The following is an 18,264-nucleotide window of genomic DNA, read 5'->3' as shown; positions in this document are numbered from 1 at the left end:
GGCAAAAGTTTAAGGGAAACACGAGGGGGTATTTCTTTACTCGGAGAGTGATAGCTGTGTGGAATGAGCTTCCAGTAGAATTGGTAGAGGCAGGTTCGGTATTGTCATTTAATGTAAAATTGGATAGGTATATGGACAGGAAACGAGTGGAGGGTTATGGGCTGAGTGCGGGTAGGTGGGACTAGGTGAGATTAAGAGTTCGGCACGGACTAGGAGGGCCGAGATGGCCTGTTTCCGTGCTGTGATTGTTATATGGTTATATGTAGTAACTGAGTGGTGGGGTGAAATTAAAGATTATAATATACAAAAGATATCAGAGACTATACCTAAATACGAGAAATTCTGCAGATGCTGGAAATCCAAAGCAACACATCCACGCACACGCGCACATACACACACAGGCAGATACTCCCCTGTGGAAATGAATAAACAGTCAAAGATTCGGGCTGAGACCCTTCTTCAGGACTGGAAAGGATGGGGGAAGTCACCAGAATAAAAAGGTGGGGAAGGAGGGCTAGCTGGAAGGTGATGGGTGAAGCCAATTGAATGAGAAAGGTAAAGGGCTGGAGAGGAAGAATCTGTTAGGAGTGAAGAGTGGACCATAGGAGAAAGAGGAGAGGACCCAGGGGGATATGTTAGGCAGGTGAGAAGAGGTGAGGCCCCAGAGTGGGGAATGGAAGACAAGGAGAGGGGGAGGGATATTTTTTAACCAGAATGAAAAATAGACATTCATGCCATCAGGTTGAAGGCTTCTCAGATGGAATACAAAGTGTTGCCCCTCCGCCCCGAGGGTGTTCTCATGTTGGCACAAGACCGACGTGTCAGAACAGGAATGGGAATCGGATTGAAAATGTTTGGCCACTGGGACGTTCTGCTTTTGAGACCATATACCTATTTTTAGATCACCATCTCAATGTATGGTGACTCATTAAAAAAAAAATGCAGTGAAGAAGCTTCCTTGACACAGTGGGAACATGTCTACCATTTAACCAACCAATGCCATAGAGAGTATACTAGTAACTTAATTGTGCAAAGTTCAGCTCCAAACAGAAAGTACCTAATGCAGACTGTAAATAAAATGTAATGTCACACAACCTCTCGGATAAATCAAGGCAATTAAAACAAAATAAAACTGCTTTCTCCATCTGGTTGTCTTTAGCATGTTAGATATGCTATATTCCAATTGGTTTTATTTTGCAACTGTTCTGTACTATGCACAATTAAACCTAACTTTTCCAAAATCAGATCACTGGTAAAACAGTGGCTGCTTTTGGATCAGTAACAGGCACCAATCCTCAGAGGGATCAGAAGTGGAGAGGGTGAGCAGTTTCAAGCTCCAGGGTGTCAAGATCCCTGAGGATCTAACCTGGCCCCAACAGATCAAAGAAGCCAAGACAGTTGCTTTGTTTCATGAGGAGTTTGAGGAGATTTGGTTTGTCACCTAAAGCACCCAAACTTCTACAGATCTACCAGGGAGAGCATTCTGACAGGCTGTGTCACTATCTGGTATGGGGGAGGGGGGAGCTACAGAAAGTTGCTACAGAAAGTTGTAAAATTGGTCAGCTCTATCATGGATACCAGCCTCTGTAGTATCCAAGGCATCTTCAAGGAGTGGTGCCTCAGAAAGGCAACGTCCATTATTAAGGACCCCCTCTTCCCCCCCCCCCCCCCCCACCATCACTCAGGACATACTTTTGTTTTGTTACCATCGGGAAGGAGGTACAGAAGCCTGAAGGCACACACTCGGTGATTCAGGAACAGCTTCTTCCCCTCAGCCATCCGATTCCTAAATAGACAATGAACCCATGAATACTAGCTCACTTTATTTTTATTATTTCTGTATTTGCACTTTTTAATTTAACTAACATATATACTTGTTTTTCTATACGATCGAGTATTACATTGTACTGCTGCAACGACGTTGACACATTTCATGATGTATGCCGGTGATATTAAATCTGATTTGGATTTTGATTGTTCTGGTTTTGTAATCACCGCTTCCAATCAGTATCCTGTTCGCATTGTTTCTTCATCGGTTTTGAAGTGTTGGGTAAATCTCTTTTCAATCTCTACTGAAAACTTGATGATCATTCTCAAGACAAATCTCAGTTTGTCAGATTGATGTTCCTGAGGCTTTGAGCGGAGATAAGATGCTATGGCTCATAAAAAGCTAACTTCTGTGAAATGTTTGGAAGGACTCCCAGTTTCACCACATAACCTCATGGTCCACAATAATGAAAAGGCATGGTGAAAGTGGCTAGGTATCATCAAGTTGAATCTATTGCTGTGTACACAAGGATGGTGATGTGCAAGTGCAGTGTTACCGGCAGCAACAGCCCAGACAGGTAGGTTGACACGCAGAGAAAATATAAATTATACAAGACAGCTAAGAGAGGGGTGTGCAGGGAAGCTTATTGTATGCTAAATCAAAATGAAGCATTGTATCACTTCATTCCTTCTCCAATAAGCTGCTTCTGTGTGGGGTTGTCTGTGAGTATTTGTATTCCAAATACAGCCGTCGCTGGGGGTGGCAGCATCAATTCCGAGAGGCAGAATGCCAGCTTGGGGTTGGCTCCACGGCTCAACTCCGATTGAAGCGTCGAGCGAGATGAAAATCGACAAGGAAAATGAACGGGTTCAGTGCAGTTGGAGGGTGCTGGAGTCTTGGGTCCCGTGTTCGATGGGCTCGTGGCGGTGGACTCGCTCCAGGTTGCGGTTTGACGCTTTATGTCCTCAGTGCCGAAGGCGGTTTATTGCTTGCGCGATTTGATCGGTGGAAGTGGATCTGTGACTAGGCCCTGCGGCCGTTGACGCTGCTGACCCGGTGGCCGTGGTTGTGAACCGGCTGCTGGACTGCCTTCACTCACTGTGGCTGTGGACTCACTCGGGGGATTCTGTGCTTTGATGTTTAATGTTCTGTATAATTATTCCCTGTGATTTGTTGGGTTTTTTCACACACTTGATGGTATTGTATATGGGGTTTTCTCTAAACCAGTTCTATGGCGTTTCTTTGTTTCGTGACTGCCTGCAAAAAGACGAATCTCAAAGTTGTGTCTGGTGTAGATACTTCGAACTTTTGAACTTTGACATTCTCATTTTGTTTGTCTATTTAACAATGCTGATTGTGCTTTGGAGAAGCAATTCACTGGAAAGTAGTTAGGGTTGCCCAGCACGTACACGGTCCAAGTTTGTTCTTATTCACCTATTTGCACCAGCTTGTTAGTCTGGTCCCCTTCCCCATCGTACCTGCCTTCCCTGCACAAATCCGTCAGTCATTCGCTGTCGTCACCAACCCCTCCAAGTTCTTGTCAGAGACTAAGGTTGCAGTTGCTGGATTACTGGTGTCACATGCTGGTACGAATAGGACAGGGAGGGTAGGACTGATGAATGTGTAACTAGAAGGGTGATGTAGGAGGGAGGGCTCAGGATCATTCAGGCCATTTCTGGCAAGGTGGGACTTGTACCAACTGTGTGGCTTGCAGCTGAACCAGAATGTGGTCAAAAATCTGTGTCGGCAGAGACGGGCTTTAACCTAATTGGGCATGGAATTAGGACAGATAGAAGGTGTACGGAGAGAACGGCTTGGAGATGAGAGGCAGAAGGTGATGGTGAATGATTAATTTTGTGAATGGAAATCTCTGACCACATGTTTGGGTGATGGGACACATTCTATTTATTATACACTGGACCTTAATGATTTTGATATGAATTAAGGAGATCATGAGTCACAGTATGGGAAAAGACCCTTTGGCCCATCTCACCTATTCTGTCCAAGATATCTTCCTGATTTAGCCCCATTTGGCCAATATCTTTCTCAACCTTTAGTATCTGTGTACATGTCCAAGTGTCATTTACACATTGTTTTCATACCTACGTCTAACATTTCCTCTGGCCTCTCTTTCTATACATCTACCTGGTGTGGGGGGGGAAGAGAACTTGCCTCACAGAGGTATGATTTAATGTTCGCAGATAACACAAAATTGGTGTCATTGAAATTAAGGATACAGGATATTGATCATTGGGCAACTTGGGCAGATGCAGCTTGATAGATGGGACTTGACGTGCTTTGGAAGAATGAATGAGGTAGAACATAGAATGCATGGAAGGGGGAAGATGTCAGAACAAAAAGGTAGGGGGAGGGGTAGGAGGTTAGCTGGAAGATGATAAGTGAAGCCAGGTAGGTGGGAAAGGTTGAGGGCTAAGAAAGGAATCTGGTAGAAGAGGAGAATGGGCCATAGGAGAAAGGGAAGGAGGAGGGGACCAAGGTGGGAAGTAATAGGTAGGTGAGAAGAAGTAAAAGGTCAGCGTGGAGAATAGAGGAGGGAGGAATTTTTTTTAACTGGAAGGAGAAATCAATATTCATGCCTTCAGGTTGGAGGGTACCCAGGTGTTGCTCCCTACCCTGACGGTGACGTCATCTCGGCACAGGAGAAGGCCTTGAACCAGCTTGTCAGAACGGGAACTGGAATTAAAATGTTTGCCCAGCAGGAATTTCTGCTTGCGGTGGAGGGAGCCCGACAAAGCGCTGCCCCAATTTACGACAGGTCTCACCAATGTATAAGAGGCTGCGTCAGGAGCACCGGGCATGATGGGTGACCCCAGCAGATTTGCAGCTGAAGAGTTGCCTCACCTGGAAGGACTGTTTGGGGCCCTGAATGGAGGCAAGGGAGAAAGAATATGGGCAAGTGTGCCACGTGCAGGGATAAGTGCCTGGAGGGACGAATGGACAAGGGAATCACAGAGCGAGTGATACTTGTGGAAAACAGGGAGGGCGGAGGTAAAGATGTATTTAGTGGTAGGATCTCTGGAGTTGGCAGAAATTGTAGAGGATGATGTGTTGGAAGCAGAGGCTGATGGGACAAGAAGAACTCCATCACTGTTAAGGTGGCGGAAGATGGGTGAGTGTAGATGTACGGGAAATGGAGGAGATGTGTGTGTGGGCAGCGTCAGTGGGAGGGAAACTTTTCTTTGAAGAAGGAGGATTTTGACTTCATTGAAGGTACCATCTAACCTAGCATATCTTTGGTAAAATTTACGTAGGAATAACTGATCTAATATGTTTAAAGCCAGCTGCAAATCACTATTTTCCCTTTAAAGTCTCAACAGCAGCAATTTATATTTGTTACATGTTTTTTAATATAGCAAAAGATGCCAGGGTTGTGCTGTTGCAATAATATAAAATGTTTTGCAAAATCAGCTGATCTCATGCAGTGTGAGCTTGAAGTGCAGTAGAAAACACTGCACAAGATGCACTGTGACTCTGGGGACTTTTCCAAGTTTAGGCTGAACTCAAATGTTTGTCTTGAACAGAACATGTGCGGTTACGCTGTTTGCTTTTACTTCTCCTATCCTGTTGGATCGGAGATAGTCTCAGTTGTTGAGTGACTAATCGGAGAATGGGGTTTGCAAGGCCTGCAGGATGCTAGGTTCTTTCTTTTTTTGTTGCATGACAGTGACTCCTTGTTCATTGACTGGACGGAAAAGATGTGCAGGCACCTGTTTCCATGAAAAGCTGCAGCGAAGGGAAGCTGAGAAGGTTTCCGCTATAAGGAGGATGAGCTGGGAGGAGCGGTTTAAAAGAACCTTAACCCTACAACCCAGAGAAAAGCCAGGTAAGGGAGCATTCAGTTGGAACACATCATCAAATATTACTTTAAGATAAATGCATTTATTTTTTTCACAGTGCCTTTCTTAATTTCAGTACATCACAGAGATTTACAGCCTTTGCAATGCAACCATTGTTGCAATGCCTTTAGCCAAGGAAAATCAAGAAAATAAATTTAATTGAAATCAGTTGTGGGTATAAAATGAGTCAGCGACCAGAAACCTTGCTGTCAAACCATTATTTCCCTTGGATCCTTAGACAGAATGTATCCATTTGTGGCTAATATATTTACTAAATCCAGAAACCACATTCTAATATCACAACCTGTTATCATTAAAGTTGGTCAGTCTCATTACAGAAATTTCAGTCGGGATTGATTCAGATTTCCACTATCTGCTGAAGGAAGTACTCATCCTGAACAGCCTACCTCTAATTTTACTGACCCTTTCACATGTATGTTCCCTAACAGAAGAGAGAATTTCTTCTCTACTTATCAGTTAAATGGGTGCCGGGGTGGAGATGCGTCTACACCAAAGGAGGCAAAAGGTGCTCTTTCTCTCTGCTCGCCTGTAGGTCGCCCTTGGGCAGGGTGTGGCACTTGCTTAGCTGCCCCCCCCCCCCCCACCCCCGTCCAGATCAGGGATCATGAGAAGCCATGGGAGCAGGTGGTGGATGGTTGTATGAGCAGCTGATCCATATCAGAATTCCTGGTTATGTGACTACTGACACTGGGCAATACTCTGAAGAGTGTTGATAATGGCTGGGGGGTGGGGGGGGGGGGTGGTCACCCATCTTGTAAAGACACTGCCCAGAAGAAGGCAATGGCAAACCACATCTGTAGAAAAGTTTGCCAAGGACAATTGTGGTTATACAGCACGGTCAGCTATGTCACTCAATATAATGACGACGGTGATCATTTAAAATCCCTACATAAGATCACTCTTATGGATAAGTGGGTACAACCCTGGACTATAAAATATGTCCTTGTAATTTATATCTTTTTCAGCTCACGTACAGAGCCAGGTGGGAGAGGCCATAATAACCACCAACAAGATATGAGGATGTCAACGTTATCAGTGTTACCTCAGTTGGATTCATCGACCGCTCCCCATTCCCACCAGTTCCCTATCTACGTTATGTATGCCCGATACGGTGCTCCTCACCTTGCCAATTTTTGTTCAGAATTCCTTTCTTGCCCTGTGAATTGTCTAACCAAGAAAGCCAAATGCAGCGGAATCTCCAAGTCACGTGCATTTTGGTCTGGGGATGTATCACTGCTTTAGCATTCCGAAAGCTTGACCTTGTTGACTCCAGGGCCCTGCAAAGGAAAGCTGAAAATGCCCTTGGATTGGGGCAAATGAAAATAAAGCGCAATTATCATTGCTGGGGATTCGTATTAGAGCTCTGCCTTAGAGAAACAATGAGGGCAGACTGCCCCGTCCAAAGATGAGGTATTAAACTAAGATTATATCTATGTTATTGAGTAATATTTAAAACATATTATGTCATAGATCTTGAACCTGAAGGTCTGAAATTGCTTGGGGATCCATCCATGCTTTATAGAACAGGAGACTTGGGTTCAATTCCCACCGCCGCCTGTAAGGAGCTTATACATTCTCCCCTTGACCATGTGGGTTTCCTCCAGCTGCTCCGGTTTCCTCCCACAGTCCAAAGACATACCTGTTGGTCAGTTAATTGGTCAAAGTGAATTGTCCCATGATTAGCCTAGCATTAAATCAGAGGATTGCAAGGCAGCGTGGCTTGGAAGGCTGGAAGGGCCTTTTCTGTGCTGTATCTCAATAAGTAAATTAATTAAAATGACCATAACAAGTTAATGGGAAAACTCTCCTTCATATTTGTGGTGCTTGTTGAGATTAGGGACCACTTATACAGAGAATCTACGTTAGCAACGCACACTGCCGGGCGGTGGGGGTGCTGGAGAGAGGTGTGGGATAAATGGCCTTTTGAAGAGAGCTCAGTGTGGGTTTACTTGAATATTGCCGAGACTCCATAATGCACTGGTACAAATGAGACATTTACTGGAAGTTAAGTGTTAGTTTATAAATTTCTCTATGATGAAGGGTAAGTGATGGCCTCTCCCCATTAACCAAATTCCTATCGTGTGCGGGTAATGACTATGGTGCATAGTTGAACAACTAGAAAGCGACAGAGAAGGCCTGCAGTCAAGGGGTGTTAAAGGTCCTGCAAATGACAGTTGATGCCAAGATACAGGTTAAGATGTTAAGTGATGTTTACAGAGGTGGTTTACAGAGCGGAGTCAAGGATATGGGTCCTTGACCATCTGTTACCTAACTGCACCAATCCAACAGTGACCCTGTTTTATTCTGCCCACCTTCTTTCCAACATTCACCCCCCCACCCCAGGGACTCTACCGCTCATCCGCACACTAGGGCGATTGACAGTGGCCAATTAAGCCGCCAACCGGCATGTCATTGGGATGTGGAAGCAAACCACACGGTCAGGCACGCCACCCAGCACCAGAGGTCAGCATTGAACCTGGGGCTGCTGGAGTGTCAGGCACAGATGCTCCAGCCGGGCAGCCCATTTAAGAAGCCGCGATCTTGTTCAACGGTGGAACGGGCCTACTCCTGTTAGGCTTCAGTAAAACATCATTCCACAGACAAATGGGCTTCAGGGAGAAGTTTATGGGATCCTCTGTCATAGGCCTCATGCTTAATTGTCAAAGACCTTTGAGCTGCATTTGAAAATCTATTCTGATCACTCATTAACTCTGTGTATGTGATTGGATTGATTTATTACTGTTACATGTTCCCAGACACTATGGAAAAACCTGTTTTGCATACTGTTTATACTTTCCTGCCACTGTGTGTAAGGAGTTTGTACGTTCTCCCCATGACCACGTGAGTTTCCTCTGAGTGTTCCAGTTTCCACCCACAGTCCAAAGACGGACCAGTTAGTAGGTCATTGTAAATTGTCCTGTGATTAGGCTAGGGTTGAATTGGGGCATGGCTCGAAGGGCAGGAAGGGCCTACTCTGCACTGTACCCCAATAAATAAATAAGATCAAATCATTACACTGTGCATTGAGCTAGCATAAGGATCAGCCTTGGGTGATACAAAGCAGAGAATCTGGATGCATCAGGCTCGCCCTGCTCAGCACCTTTGTGCTTTGTCCCTTTCGAGGCCGAGGAGTGGGTGTACTGGTGTAGTGGACCAGAGATGAGCTGGCGCATGAAGCACTCCTTGCCGTTATTTCACGGTGGAATCATTGGGCATGTTACTTGTTGTTATCAGATTGCTGTTTGAGGAAAATCTGCCCTGTAATTGGCTGCCTAATTGAAGCTATTAAAAAGCAATTGAGCGTTGTGGAACGTGCAAAGGAAAGATAACCACTACTTGAATTAACTTTATTGATAATGAAGTTTTGCTAGTTTAGTGCTCATGTACTCTAAATCTGAATAATTTAAGTATTCGATCATAAAAGTCACGTGGTCTACCTTCCTTGTTCCATGCCGATCGGACCTTGGCAGGTTGACACAATACTTTATTTTTCCGAGATCGAGCACAAAATAGGCTCTTCAAGCCACACCACACCACCCCGATTTAATCCTAGCCTAATCATGGTACAACTTGCAATGACCAGTTAACCTAGCAACCGGAACATCTTTTGGACTGTGGGAGGAAAGCAGAGCACCTGAAGGAAACCCACTTTTGGCAACTGTGAGTTAAACCACCCACTCTCGATCATCACTGCTGCCCAAGGATGATTACTGGGCAAGCAGAAATCTTCCTGGGTTATGCTTTATAACTTGCAATCAAAGTTCAAACTTCAAAGTAAACTTATTATCAAAGTATCTATATGTCACCATGTGCTACCCTGAGAGTCATTTTCTTGCGTGCATTCACTGTACAATAGAATCAATGGAAAACTGCACAAAAGCTGATAAATAACCAACGTGCAAAAGAAGACGAACTGTGCAAATACAAAAAATAAATAAATAATGGACCGAGAACGTGAGTTGTAGAGTCCTTGAAAGTGAGTCCGTAGGTTGTGGAACCAGCTCAGTATAGACGTGAGTGAAGTTATCCCAACTAGTTCAGAAGCCTGATGGTTGAACAATAAAATCTTAGCAGGTGTGTGTACTAAACTGCAGCTGATTACTTGAACCCACCAAGAGCAACCTATTGAAGTACTGCCACGTGATTAAAATTTGTGCTTTGTCTCAAGCCCTCAGGGCCACACTTGCCTTTCCAGCAAAAAAAGGTGACCTGTGCAATTTTGCTTTCCTCAGTGGTTGGTTCTAAAACAAAAAGAATGACTTGCATTGGAATAGTACAAGTGACTCCCAACTGCTTTCCAGCCAATGGTCGAGGAGGGAGCAGGCAACTAATTTGCATGCAGTAGACTGCTGGGAGTACCAAAGTCAGGAGGACTACTTTGTTCATTTTATTTAAACTGTTAGCAAGAAAAATAGATTGAGCAGACAGCTGTAGAGGCCAAGTCTTTGGGTATATGTAAAGTGGAGGTTGTTAGGTTCTTGATTAGGAAGGGCATCAAAGGTTATGAGGAGAAGGCGGGAGAATGGTGTCGAAAGGGATAATAAATCAGCCGTGATTGAATGGTGGAGAGGAGTCGATAAGCTGAATGGTCCAATTCTGCTCCCATGTCTAATGATCTTATTAGAGAGGACAGCATAGTACTATGGATTTTTGTGTGTATAGACGAGACACTCAATTAATGTTTGATCCAAAAAGAAGCATCTGGCAGCCTAGGCAATTCCAAGAGTGAAACATGGGAATCTGGAGGAAATTCCCAGCACAAGTACACCAGAATAGTAATAAGATAACTTGCATTGCCAGCGTGGTGCAGGGTCACTGAGGTAACTGGATGAATTATAATTTGTGACCTGCCTACTTTTTGATGGTGGGCTGTTACCAGACTTGCAGATGACCATAAAGCAGGAAGCTGCTGCATATATTCAGCAGGGAAGGATGAATCTGTGGGTAAAGTAACTGAGTCAATATTTTAGCAGAAATGTTATATCTGTTTTCCTTACCACGAGTGCGGCCTGATGTCCTCCATATTTCCAGCAGTTTTGGTTTTTGTTTCAGATTCCAGCATCTGCAGTTTTTCTTTGGTTCTCGCACAACTTGGGAAGATTTCTGGTTGCCCAATAATTGGCTGTGGGCAGCAGCTGAATTGATCAATATCAGCTGGGTTTCCATTGATATTGCGTCAGTGGGAATTGTTGACTGCTGCTATACCAGTGAGAATTCCACAGGCCTTGGTTGATTGCATTGCAGTGCGAGAGACTAGATTGTGAACAATGTGGATTAAGAGTTACATTTTCCACGGCAGGAAGTTGCTGACAGAGCCAACTGTACATCAGAGTCGGTTTCATGGAGTCCAAGCCGAGAGACTTTGGCATGAAATTTGCATTCATGTTCCTGATCTGCAAGAAGAAAAAGTATTTCCTTGTAGTGTGCCTGACTGCTCACCTTTAGGGAAACCCCATGACTGAAAGGTACAATACCAGCAATCAGTTTTGGATTTCTCTTCCTGAAGTGCCATCATTAAAAAGTATGTTTGCACAAGTTCAAAAAGAATATAACAGATATTAGATTAACTATAAGGAAGGCATTGCAACTTCCTGCCGCCATCTGTAAGGAGTTTGTATGTTCTGCCCATGACTGCACTGGTTTCCTACAGTCAAAGGCATACTGGTTGATGTGTTCATTGGTCATTGTAAGTTGTCCCGTGATTAGGCTAGGATAAAATCGGGGGTTGCTGGGTGACGTGGCTCGAAATATCTCAGTAAAAAGGTGTAAAAAGTAAATGAGCTCAGGAGAGAGTTTAAGAGAGAGAGTGTTGCACCAGTTGGTTCTTCATCCTCTGATCTCCAGCGTTCCCAGGACCAGTGTTTACATTGGCTGCTATCTGTGCAGGTTTCACCTCTTTCTTACTACAGAGGTTTTCATTGAGTCATCTGCTTTCCCACTACATCCCAGAGGTACACTGGTGGGTTAGCTACCTGTAGAACATTTACTCCTAGTGTGAGTTAATACCAGTCAGGGTTATGGGGCATTTGATGGACAACAAAGAGAATAAGATACAGAGAAAGGAGGTGGGATGGGAAGTAGGAATGATGGGATTGCTCTCTAGGGGTTCGGCATGTACTTGGTAGGCTAAGTAGCCTCCTCATGTGTCGTCATGCGGAGAAATTTATATATCATCACTTTCTTTCCCCAAAAGTAATTTTGTCTCACATTAATTCCTTGGAGTTGGCGTTTCGGAGGACATCATCTGGGTTCAGCACTTAACTGCCATTACAGCGAAGGCAGTGCCTCGACTTTCTAAAAGTTTGCACAGATTCGGGATGTCACGTAAAACTTAGACAAACTTCTTTATGTTCGCGGTGGAGAGTATTCTGGCTGCATCACAGCCTGTTATGGAAACACCAATGCCCTTGAATAGAGAAAAATTTCAGAAATTAGTGGATACATCCCAGTCCATCACGGGTTAGATCCTCCCACTGATGAGCACACTTACAAGGAGCAATGTCACAGGAAGGCAGCATCCGTCATCGAGGACCCTCATCATCCGGGACATGCTCTCTTCTCGCTGCTGCCATCAGGAAGAAGGTACAGGAGCCTCAGGACTGACACCACCAGGTTCGGGAACAGTTAATATTCCTTACCCATCAGGCTCTTGAACCAAAGAGGATAACTTCACTTACCTCAACACTGAACTGATTCCACAATCACGGACTCACTCTTAAGGACTCTACAACTCATTTTCTTGATAATTTATTGTTTATTTATTATTTATACATATACATATATATATTTGCACAGTTGTTGCCTTTTGTACTTTGGTTGTTTGTCTGTCTTTGTCATGTGAAGTTTTTCATTTAGCCTATTGTGTTTCTTTGTATCTACTGTGAATGCCTGCAAGAGAATATAAAATATACTGACATATACTGTATGTACTTTGATAGTTTACTTCGAACAAAAATGCCTTTTTTACTTGAAGGGTGATGTGTTTGTAATAACAAGAACAAGGCTCTCTGTCCAGTCTGACTTGCTGTTAGTCCTTGGTAGTAAATCTTCTCCCTCCCACCCCGCACTAACTCAATGTCGCTGTCCCATGGATCACCATCGTTGTAGTTTTCTCAAATAAAATGGCGTGAGGCGTTTTATGTTTAAGAAAAACCATAACAACTCATTTATTGTACTCCAAACTCTGAACACAAGGCACTTCACTTACTTACTTCATCACATCAGACCTGCCTCTTAAAATGAACCCCAGCTCAGTGACAGTGGTTCTCAATTAGGAATGTTTCTACCAATTACATGGTGGTAGATCAAACTGATATCTTCACCAATCTCATGGTTTGCAGTCCCCCGTCCCCCCCACCCCACCCCAGGAAATTGCATTAACTCTTACTCTTGCCCATGAGCTGGGGATATTGTGGAAAGTCTGGAGCTGGCTTTGAACCACATCTGTGGAGTGCTTGTCAACAAACAAGAGAAAATCTGCAGATGCTGGAGATCCAAGTAACGCACACAAAATGCTGGAGGAACTCTGCAGGCCAGGCAGCATCAATGGAAAAGGGTACAGTCGATGTTTCGGGTCGAGCATCGACTGTACTCTTTTTTTTTCCCCACAGACGCTGCCTGGTCTGCTGGGTTCCTCCAGCACCTTTTTTCTTTTTCAATACTTTTATTAAATTTCATATATAAAGAAAAACATAACATAATATTAAATAGGTTATAAATGCACTAGGCTTGAAGTTAAATTAGTAATAAGATAACAATATCTTATTAAAATATCAGCAAAAAAATCATACAATAATCAATCAAACCTATATTGATTATACATGAAAAAGAATAATCACCAAAAGAAAAAAAAAGAAAAAAAATATAAAAATGCAAGAAAAAATGTATATTAAAAAAAAACCCTAAATTAACATGGGCAATAATAACAGTTTATATGTACATGATAGTGTCAAGAACTCCGGAACTCCGGAACTCCATACCGGAACAAGAATAAAAAGAGAAAAGGTCTGGAAGAGGCCAAATTAATTTATATGAAAGTGTCGAATGAACGGTCCCCAAGTTTCTTCAAATTTAATTGATGATTCGAAAATAGTACTTCTAATTTTTTCTAAGCTCAGACAAGAAATAGTTTGAGAGAACCACTGAAACGTGGTAGGAGGATTTACTTCTTTCCAATTTTGTAATATAGACCTTCTGGCCATTAAGGTTGCAAAGGCGATCATTCGTCTAATTGAAGGGGAATGTCGACTACCATCCTCATTTGTTATATCAAAAATTGCAGTGATAAAATGAGGTTGTAAATCAATATTCCAAACTGAGGAAATGGTAGCAAATATGTCCTTCCAATAGTTATGTAAGGTGGGACATGACCAAAACATATGGGTCAATGAGGCCACATCTGAATGACATCTGTCACATTGAGGGTTAATATGGGAATAGAATCGAGCTAGCTGATCTTTAGACATATGAGCTCTATGCACGACCTTAAATTGTATTAAAGCATGTTTAGCACATATAGAAGAAGAATTAACCATTTGTAGAATTTTTTCCCATTTTTCTGTTGATATATTATATTGAAGTTCTTTTTCCCACTCTTGTTTAATTCTACCTGACATTTCTGGTTGTATCTTCATAATCATTTTATAAATAAAAGCCACTAATCCCTTCTGACAAGGATTCAAGGTAAAAATCATGTCTGAAAAATCTATCGAAGTTGAATTGGGAAAGGATGGTAGAACTTTATATAAAAAATTTCTGATTTGTAAATATCTAAAAAAATAAGATTTAGGTAACTTAAATTTGTTGGAAAGTTGGTCAAAAGACATCAAAATACCGTCAGAAAAAAGATCACGAAAACATATTATACCTTTCCTTTTCCATATGCTAAAAGCTTGATCTGTTAAAAAAGGTTTAAAAAAGAAGTTAAGTAAGATAGAGCTATCAAGAACAAAGTTTTTCAGAGTAAAAAAACTTAGGAAATTGAAACCAAATTCGTAATGTGTGTTTAACAATAGGGTTGGATATCTGTTTATTGAGTTTGACTAAATCAGCAGGAAGAAAAGAACCAAGAACGGAGAATAAAGAATATCCTTGTGCATCATTACATTCTAAATTTACCCACTGTGGGCACAATGGTGAATCCAAATCTAGTTTCCAATATACTAAGTTTCGAATATTATTTGCCCAATAGTAAAATCTGAGGTTAGGTAAAGCTAAACCACCATCTTTTTTAGATTTCTGTAACTGTCTTTTACTTAACCTGGGGTTTTTATGTTGCCACACAAATGAGGAAATTTTTGAATCAATGTTATCAAAAAAAGATTTAGGAATAAAAATTGGTAAAGCTTGAAATAAATATAAAAATTTCGGTAAAATCATCATTTTAATAGCATTAATCCGACCAACCAATGATAAGGATAAGGGAGACCATCTAATAGTAAGTTGTTGAATTTGATGAAGCATAGGTAAAAAATTCAATCTGAATAAATCTTTATATTTCTTGGTAATTTTTATACCTAAATAAATAAAGTTATCAGTAACAACTTTAAATGGTATCCTGTCATTCAATAAAGTTTCCGCATTTAAAAGGAATAACTAACTCTTATCCAAGTTTAGTTTATAACCAGAAAAACTACCAAATTGAACCAACAAGGATAGAATAGTGGGAATAGACCTATCCGGATCAGAAATATATAACAACAAGTCATCAGCATAAAGTGATAACTTGTATAACTTCTCATTACGGGTAATACCAAAAATATTAGGAGATTCACGAATAGCAATGGCTAGAGGTTCTAATGCGATATTAAATAATAAAGGACTTAAGGGACAACCTTGTCTCGTACCACGAGATAATTGAAAAAAAGAGGACCTGTAATTATTTGTAAGAACAGAAGCAACAGGTTTATAATATATTAATTTAATCCATGATATAAAATTAGAACTAAAATTAAAATTTTTCAAGGCATTAAATAAGTATGTCCATTCAACTCTATCAAAAGCTTTTTCAACATCTAATGAAATAACTCATTCTGAGGTTGTGGGTGAAGAAGTATAGATTATATTAATCAATTTTCTAACATTGAAAAAGGAATACCGGTTCCTAATCAATCCAGTTTGATCTTCTGAAATAATCTGTGATAGTATCTTTTCTAACCTAATAGCTAAAATTTTTGTAAGAATCTTAGAGTCTACATTTAATAGCGATATAGGGCGATAAGATGCACATAAAGTAGGATCCTTATCTTTTTTAAGAATTAGATAGTAGCTTCATAAAAAGACTGGGGTAATCTCTTCTTAGTGAATGCATCATTAAAAATTTCACATAACCGAGGGGAAAGCAAAGAAGAAAAAGTTTTAAAAAATTCTATAATATAAACCATCAGGACCAGGAGCTTTCCCTGAGTTCATTGTTGAAATAGCCTCTCCTACTTCGGCCATAGAAATAGGAGCATCGAACAAACTCCGATCTTCATCTGTCAGTTTGGGAATATTCAAATTGTTAAAAAAATTATCTATCATGGACAGATCGCCGTCAAATTCTGATTGATATAAAGATTTATAAAAATCTTGGAAAGTATTATTAATTTCTTTATGATCAGTAGTCAAATTACCATCTTGTTTACGAACTTTAATAATTTGTCGCTTAGTCGAAATAACTTTTAATTGGTTAGCTAACAATTTACCAGTTCGATCACTATGAATATAAAATTGAGCCCTGGTCTTAATTAATTGATTCTCAATTGAAGAAGATAATAATAAGCTATGTTCCATTTGAAGCTCAACTCTCTTCTTATAAAGTTCTTTGGTAGGAGTCACGGAGTAAATCTTATCAATTCCTTTAATTTTATCCACCAATAAAGCTATATCTAAATATCTTTGTTTTCTTTTACCAACGGAACATGAGATAATTTGTCCACGGATAAAAGCCTTAAAAGAATCCCAAAGTATTCCTCTGTCAATCTCTTCGGTATAGTTTGTTGAAAAAAACAAGTCAATTTGCTGTTCTATAAAGGTGATAAATTCTGGATCTTGAAGCAAAGTAACGTTGAGTCTCCAAGATCTAGTATTAATGGAAGAGTCCGAAATCTTAATAGATAACTTCAACTTCTGTCAACATTTGTTGCTGTGAATATTAATGTTTCCAAATAATTCTAATGATCAGAGAAATTTGGAAACGGTTGGGGGAAATAAATCCATACTGAATTTAAAATATATAGATTTATTTAGAAGTACACTTAGCTACTGCTACTTTAGAAATAAATATACTGTCAAATAAAGAAAATAAGCACAAATTTGACAAACCTAAACTTTGTATTTACGCTGGAGTACCCTTTAAAATGAATGGGCCTGTGGGAATGTGCTGGCAGAGGTTGACATAAAGCTGGGACAATGGATCCAACCCCTTGCCTCTGGACTGGAGTTCAGGATGGAGAGAGGGGTCAGAAGCTCTGCAAGAAGGTCCAACACCCGGGGCTGGATGTCCCTGCAGGTGGCTGTTGGTTCTCTGTGGGATTATCGTCCAGTCCTTGCTTTCAGCCCCCCCTCTCCCCCTCCTGTTTTCTCTGTGTCCTCTAGCTTTTCACTCTCTACACAGTCCTGCCTGAGCTTGGAGGCTTGCTTCTCTCAGAGAGTGACTGACCTCTCTGCTCCACAGAACACCACCAAGAGGTTTGCACTTTTTAACACAGAAAACGCTGTGGGATAGAAATTCACGCTGGGTTTCTGTGTGATGTAAGAAAAATGTATGTATATGTTGAACTCGTATTACTCAAATTTTGCTTTCAATTCCAGCTAAAATACATCTCCAGCAATTGCAGCAGCTGTACCAAATGGTCAGAAACAGAATTCCGCGTGCAAAAGGTGCAAAATAACGTTTCCTGCATTTCCTCTTTTAGTACAAAGGTGCTAGTATTGGAAATGTGGTTTCGAATGAATCATTTTGAATGTCAGTTGAAGAACTGGAATTAATCTTTCCAACAGTCTTCTTGTTTCAATTCTCACTTCTCACAGCTTGCAGTCAAACCTATCCAATCTTGTAGTGAATATCTTGGAAAATGCCGTCTTCTGGAAGAGGTGCACTTCTGACACTTTCTGCTAATCCCATTTCACGTCTTCTGGGTGTCTTCGATGCATCACTGCAACGAAACATGGAACTTCCTTGTACCTGGGTTGCCAGCCATTTTAATTCCAATGCTCCATGCCCATTCTGACATGTCAGTCTACTACCAAAACGAGGCCACTCTCGGATTGGACGAGCAACATTCCTATTCTGTATCTGGGTCACCTCCAACCTTATGGAATGAATATTGATTTCTTTAACCTCCTTCTCTCTTCATTCCCCATTCTGCCTCCTTTCTTATCACTTCTCTTCTCACCTTTATATCCCCTACTCGTTCCCTTCCTCCCAGATCCTCTCCTCCCCTAACAGACTCCTTCTTTAACCCTTCACCTTTCCCACCTCCCAGCTTGTTAGTTCATCCCCTTCCTCCACCCACCTATCTTCACCTATCACCTGCCAGCTTGTCATCCTCTTTCCCTCCCCCACCATCTTAATTCTGTTTTATTTTCCCCTTCCTTTCCAGTCCTGATCAAGGGTCTTGGCCCCAAAATATCGAC

At 41.5% G+C, this 18,264-nt stretch overlaps 1 protein-coding gene across 2 annotated transcripts in view; it reads left to right on the top strand.

Annotated features, from left to right (window-relative positions):
• The window catches only part of malt3 (MALT paracaspase 3), a 134,249-nt gene that overhangs the window by 11,337 nt on the left and 104,648 nt on the right, over positions 1-18,264 (top strand). Inside the window, exon 2 of one of the 2 annotated variants that reach the window (XM_059946128.1) lies at positions 5,454-5,612. The exons of the other annotated variant lie outside the window; for it this stretch is intronic. Within the exon in view, the coding sequence (XP_059802111.1) occupies positions 5,454-5,612 (159 nt within the window). The remainder of the gene's footprint in view (positions 1-5,453; positions 5,613-18,264) is intronic. 2 annotated transcript variants of the gene reach the window in all.

This window comes from Hypanus sabinus, chromosome 21, assembly GCF_030144855.1.
Source record: "Hypanus sabinus isolate sHypSab1 chromosome 21, sHypSab1.hap1, whole genome shotgun sequence".
NCBI lineage: Eukaryota > Metazoa > Chordata > Chondrichthyes > Myliobatiformes > Dasyatidae > Hypanus > Hypanus sabinus.
The sequence above is the reverse complement of the archived record's forward strand: the minus strand, read 5'-3'. Positions and strand labels throughout refer to the sequence as shown.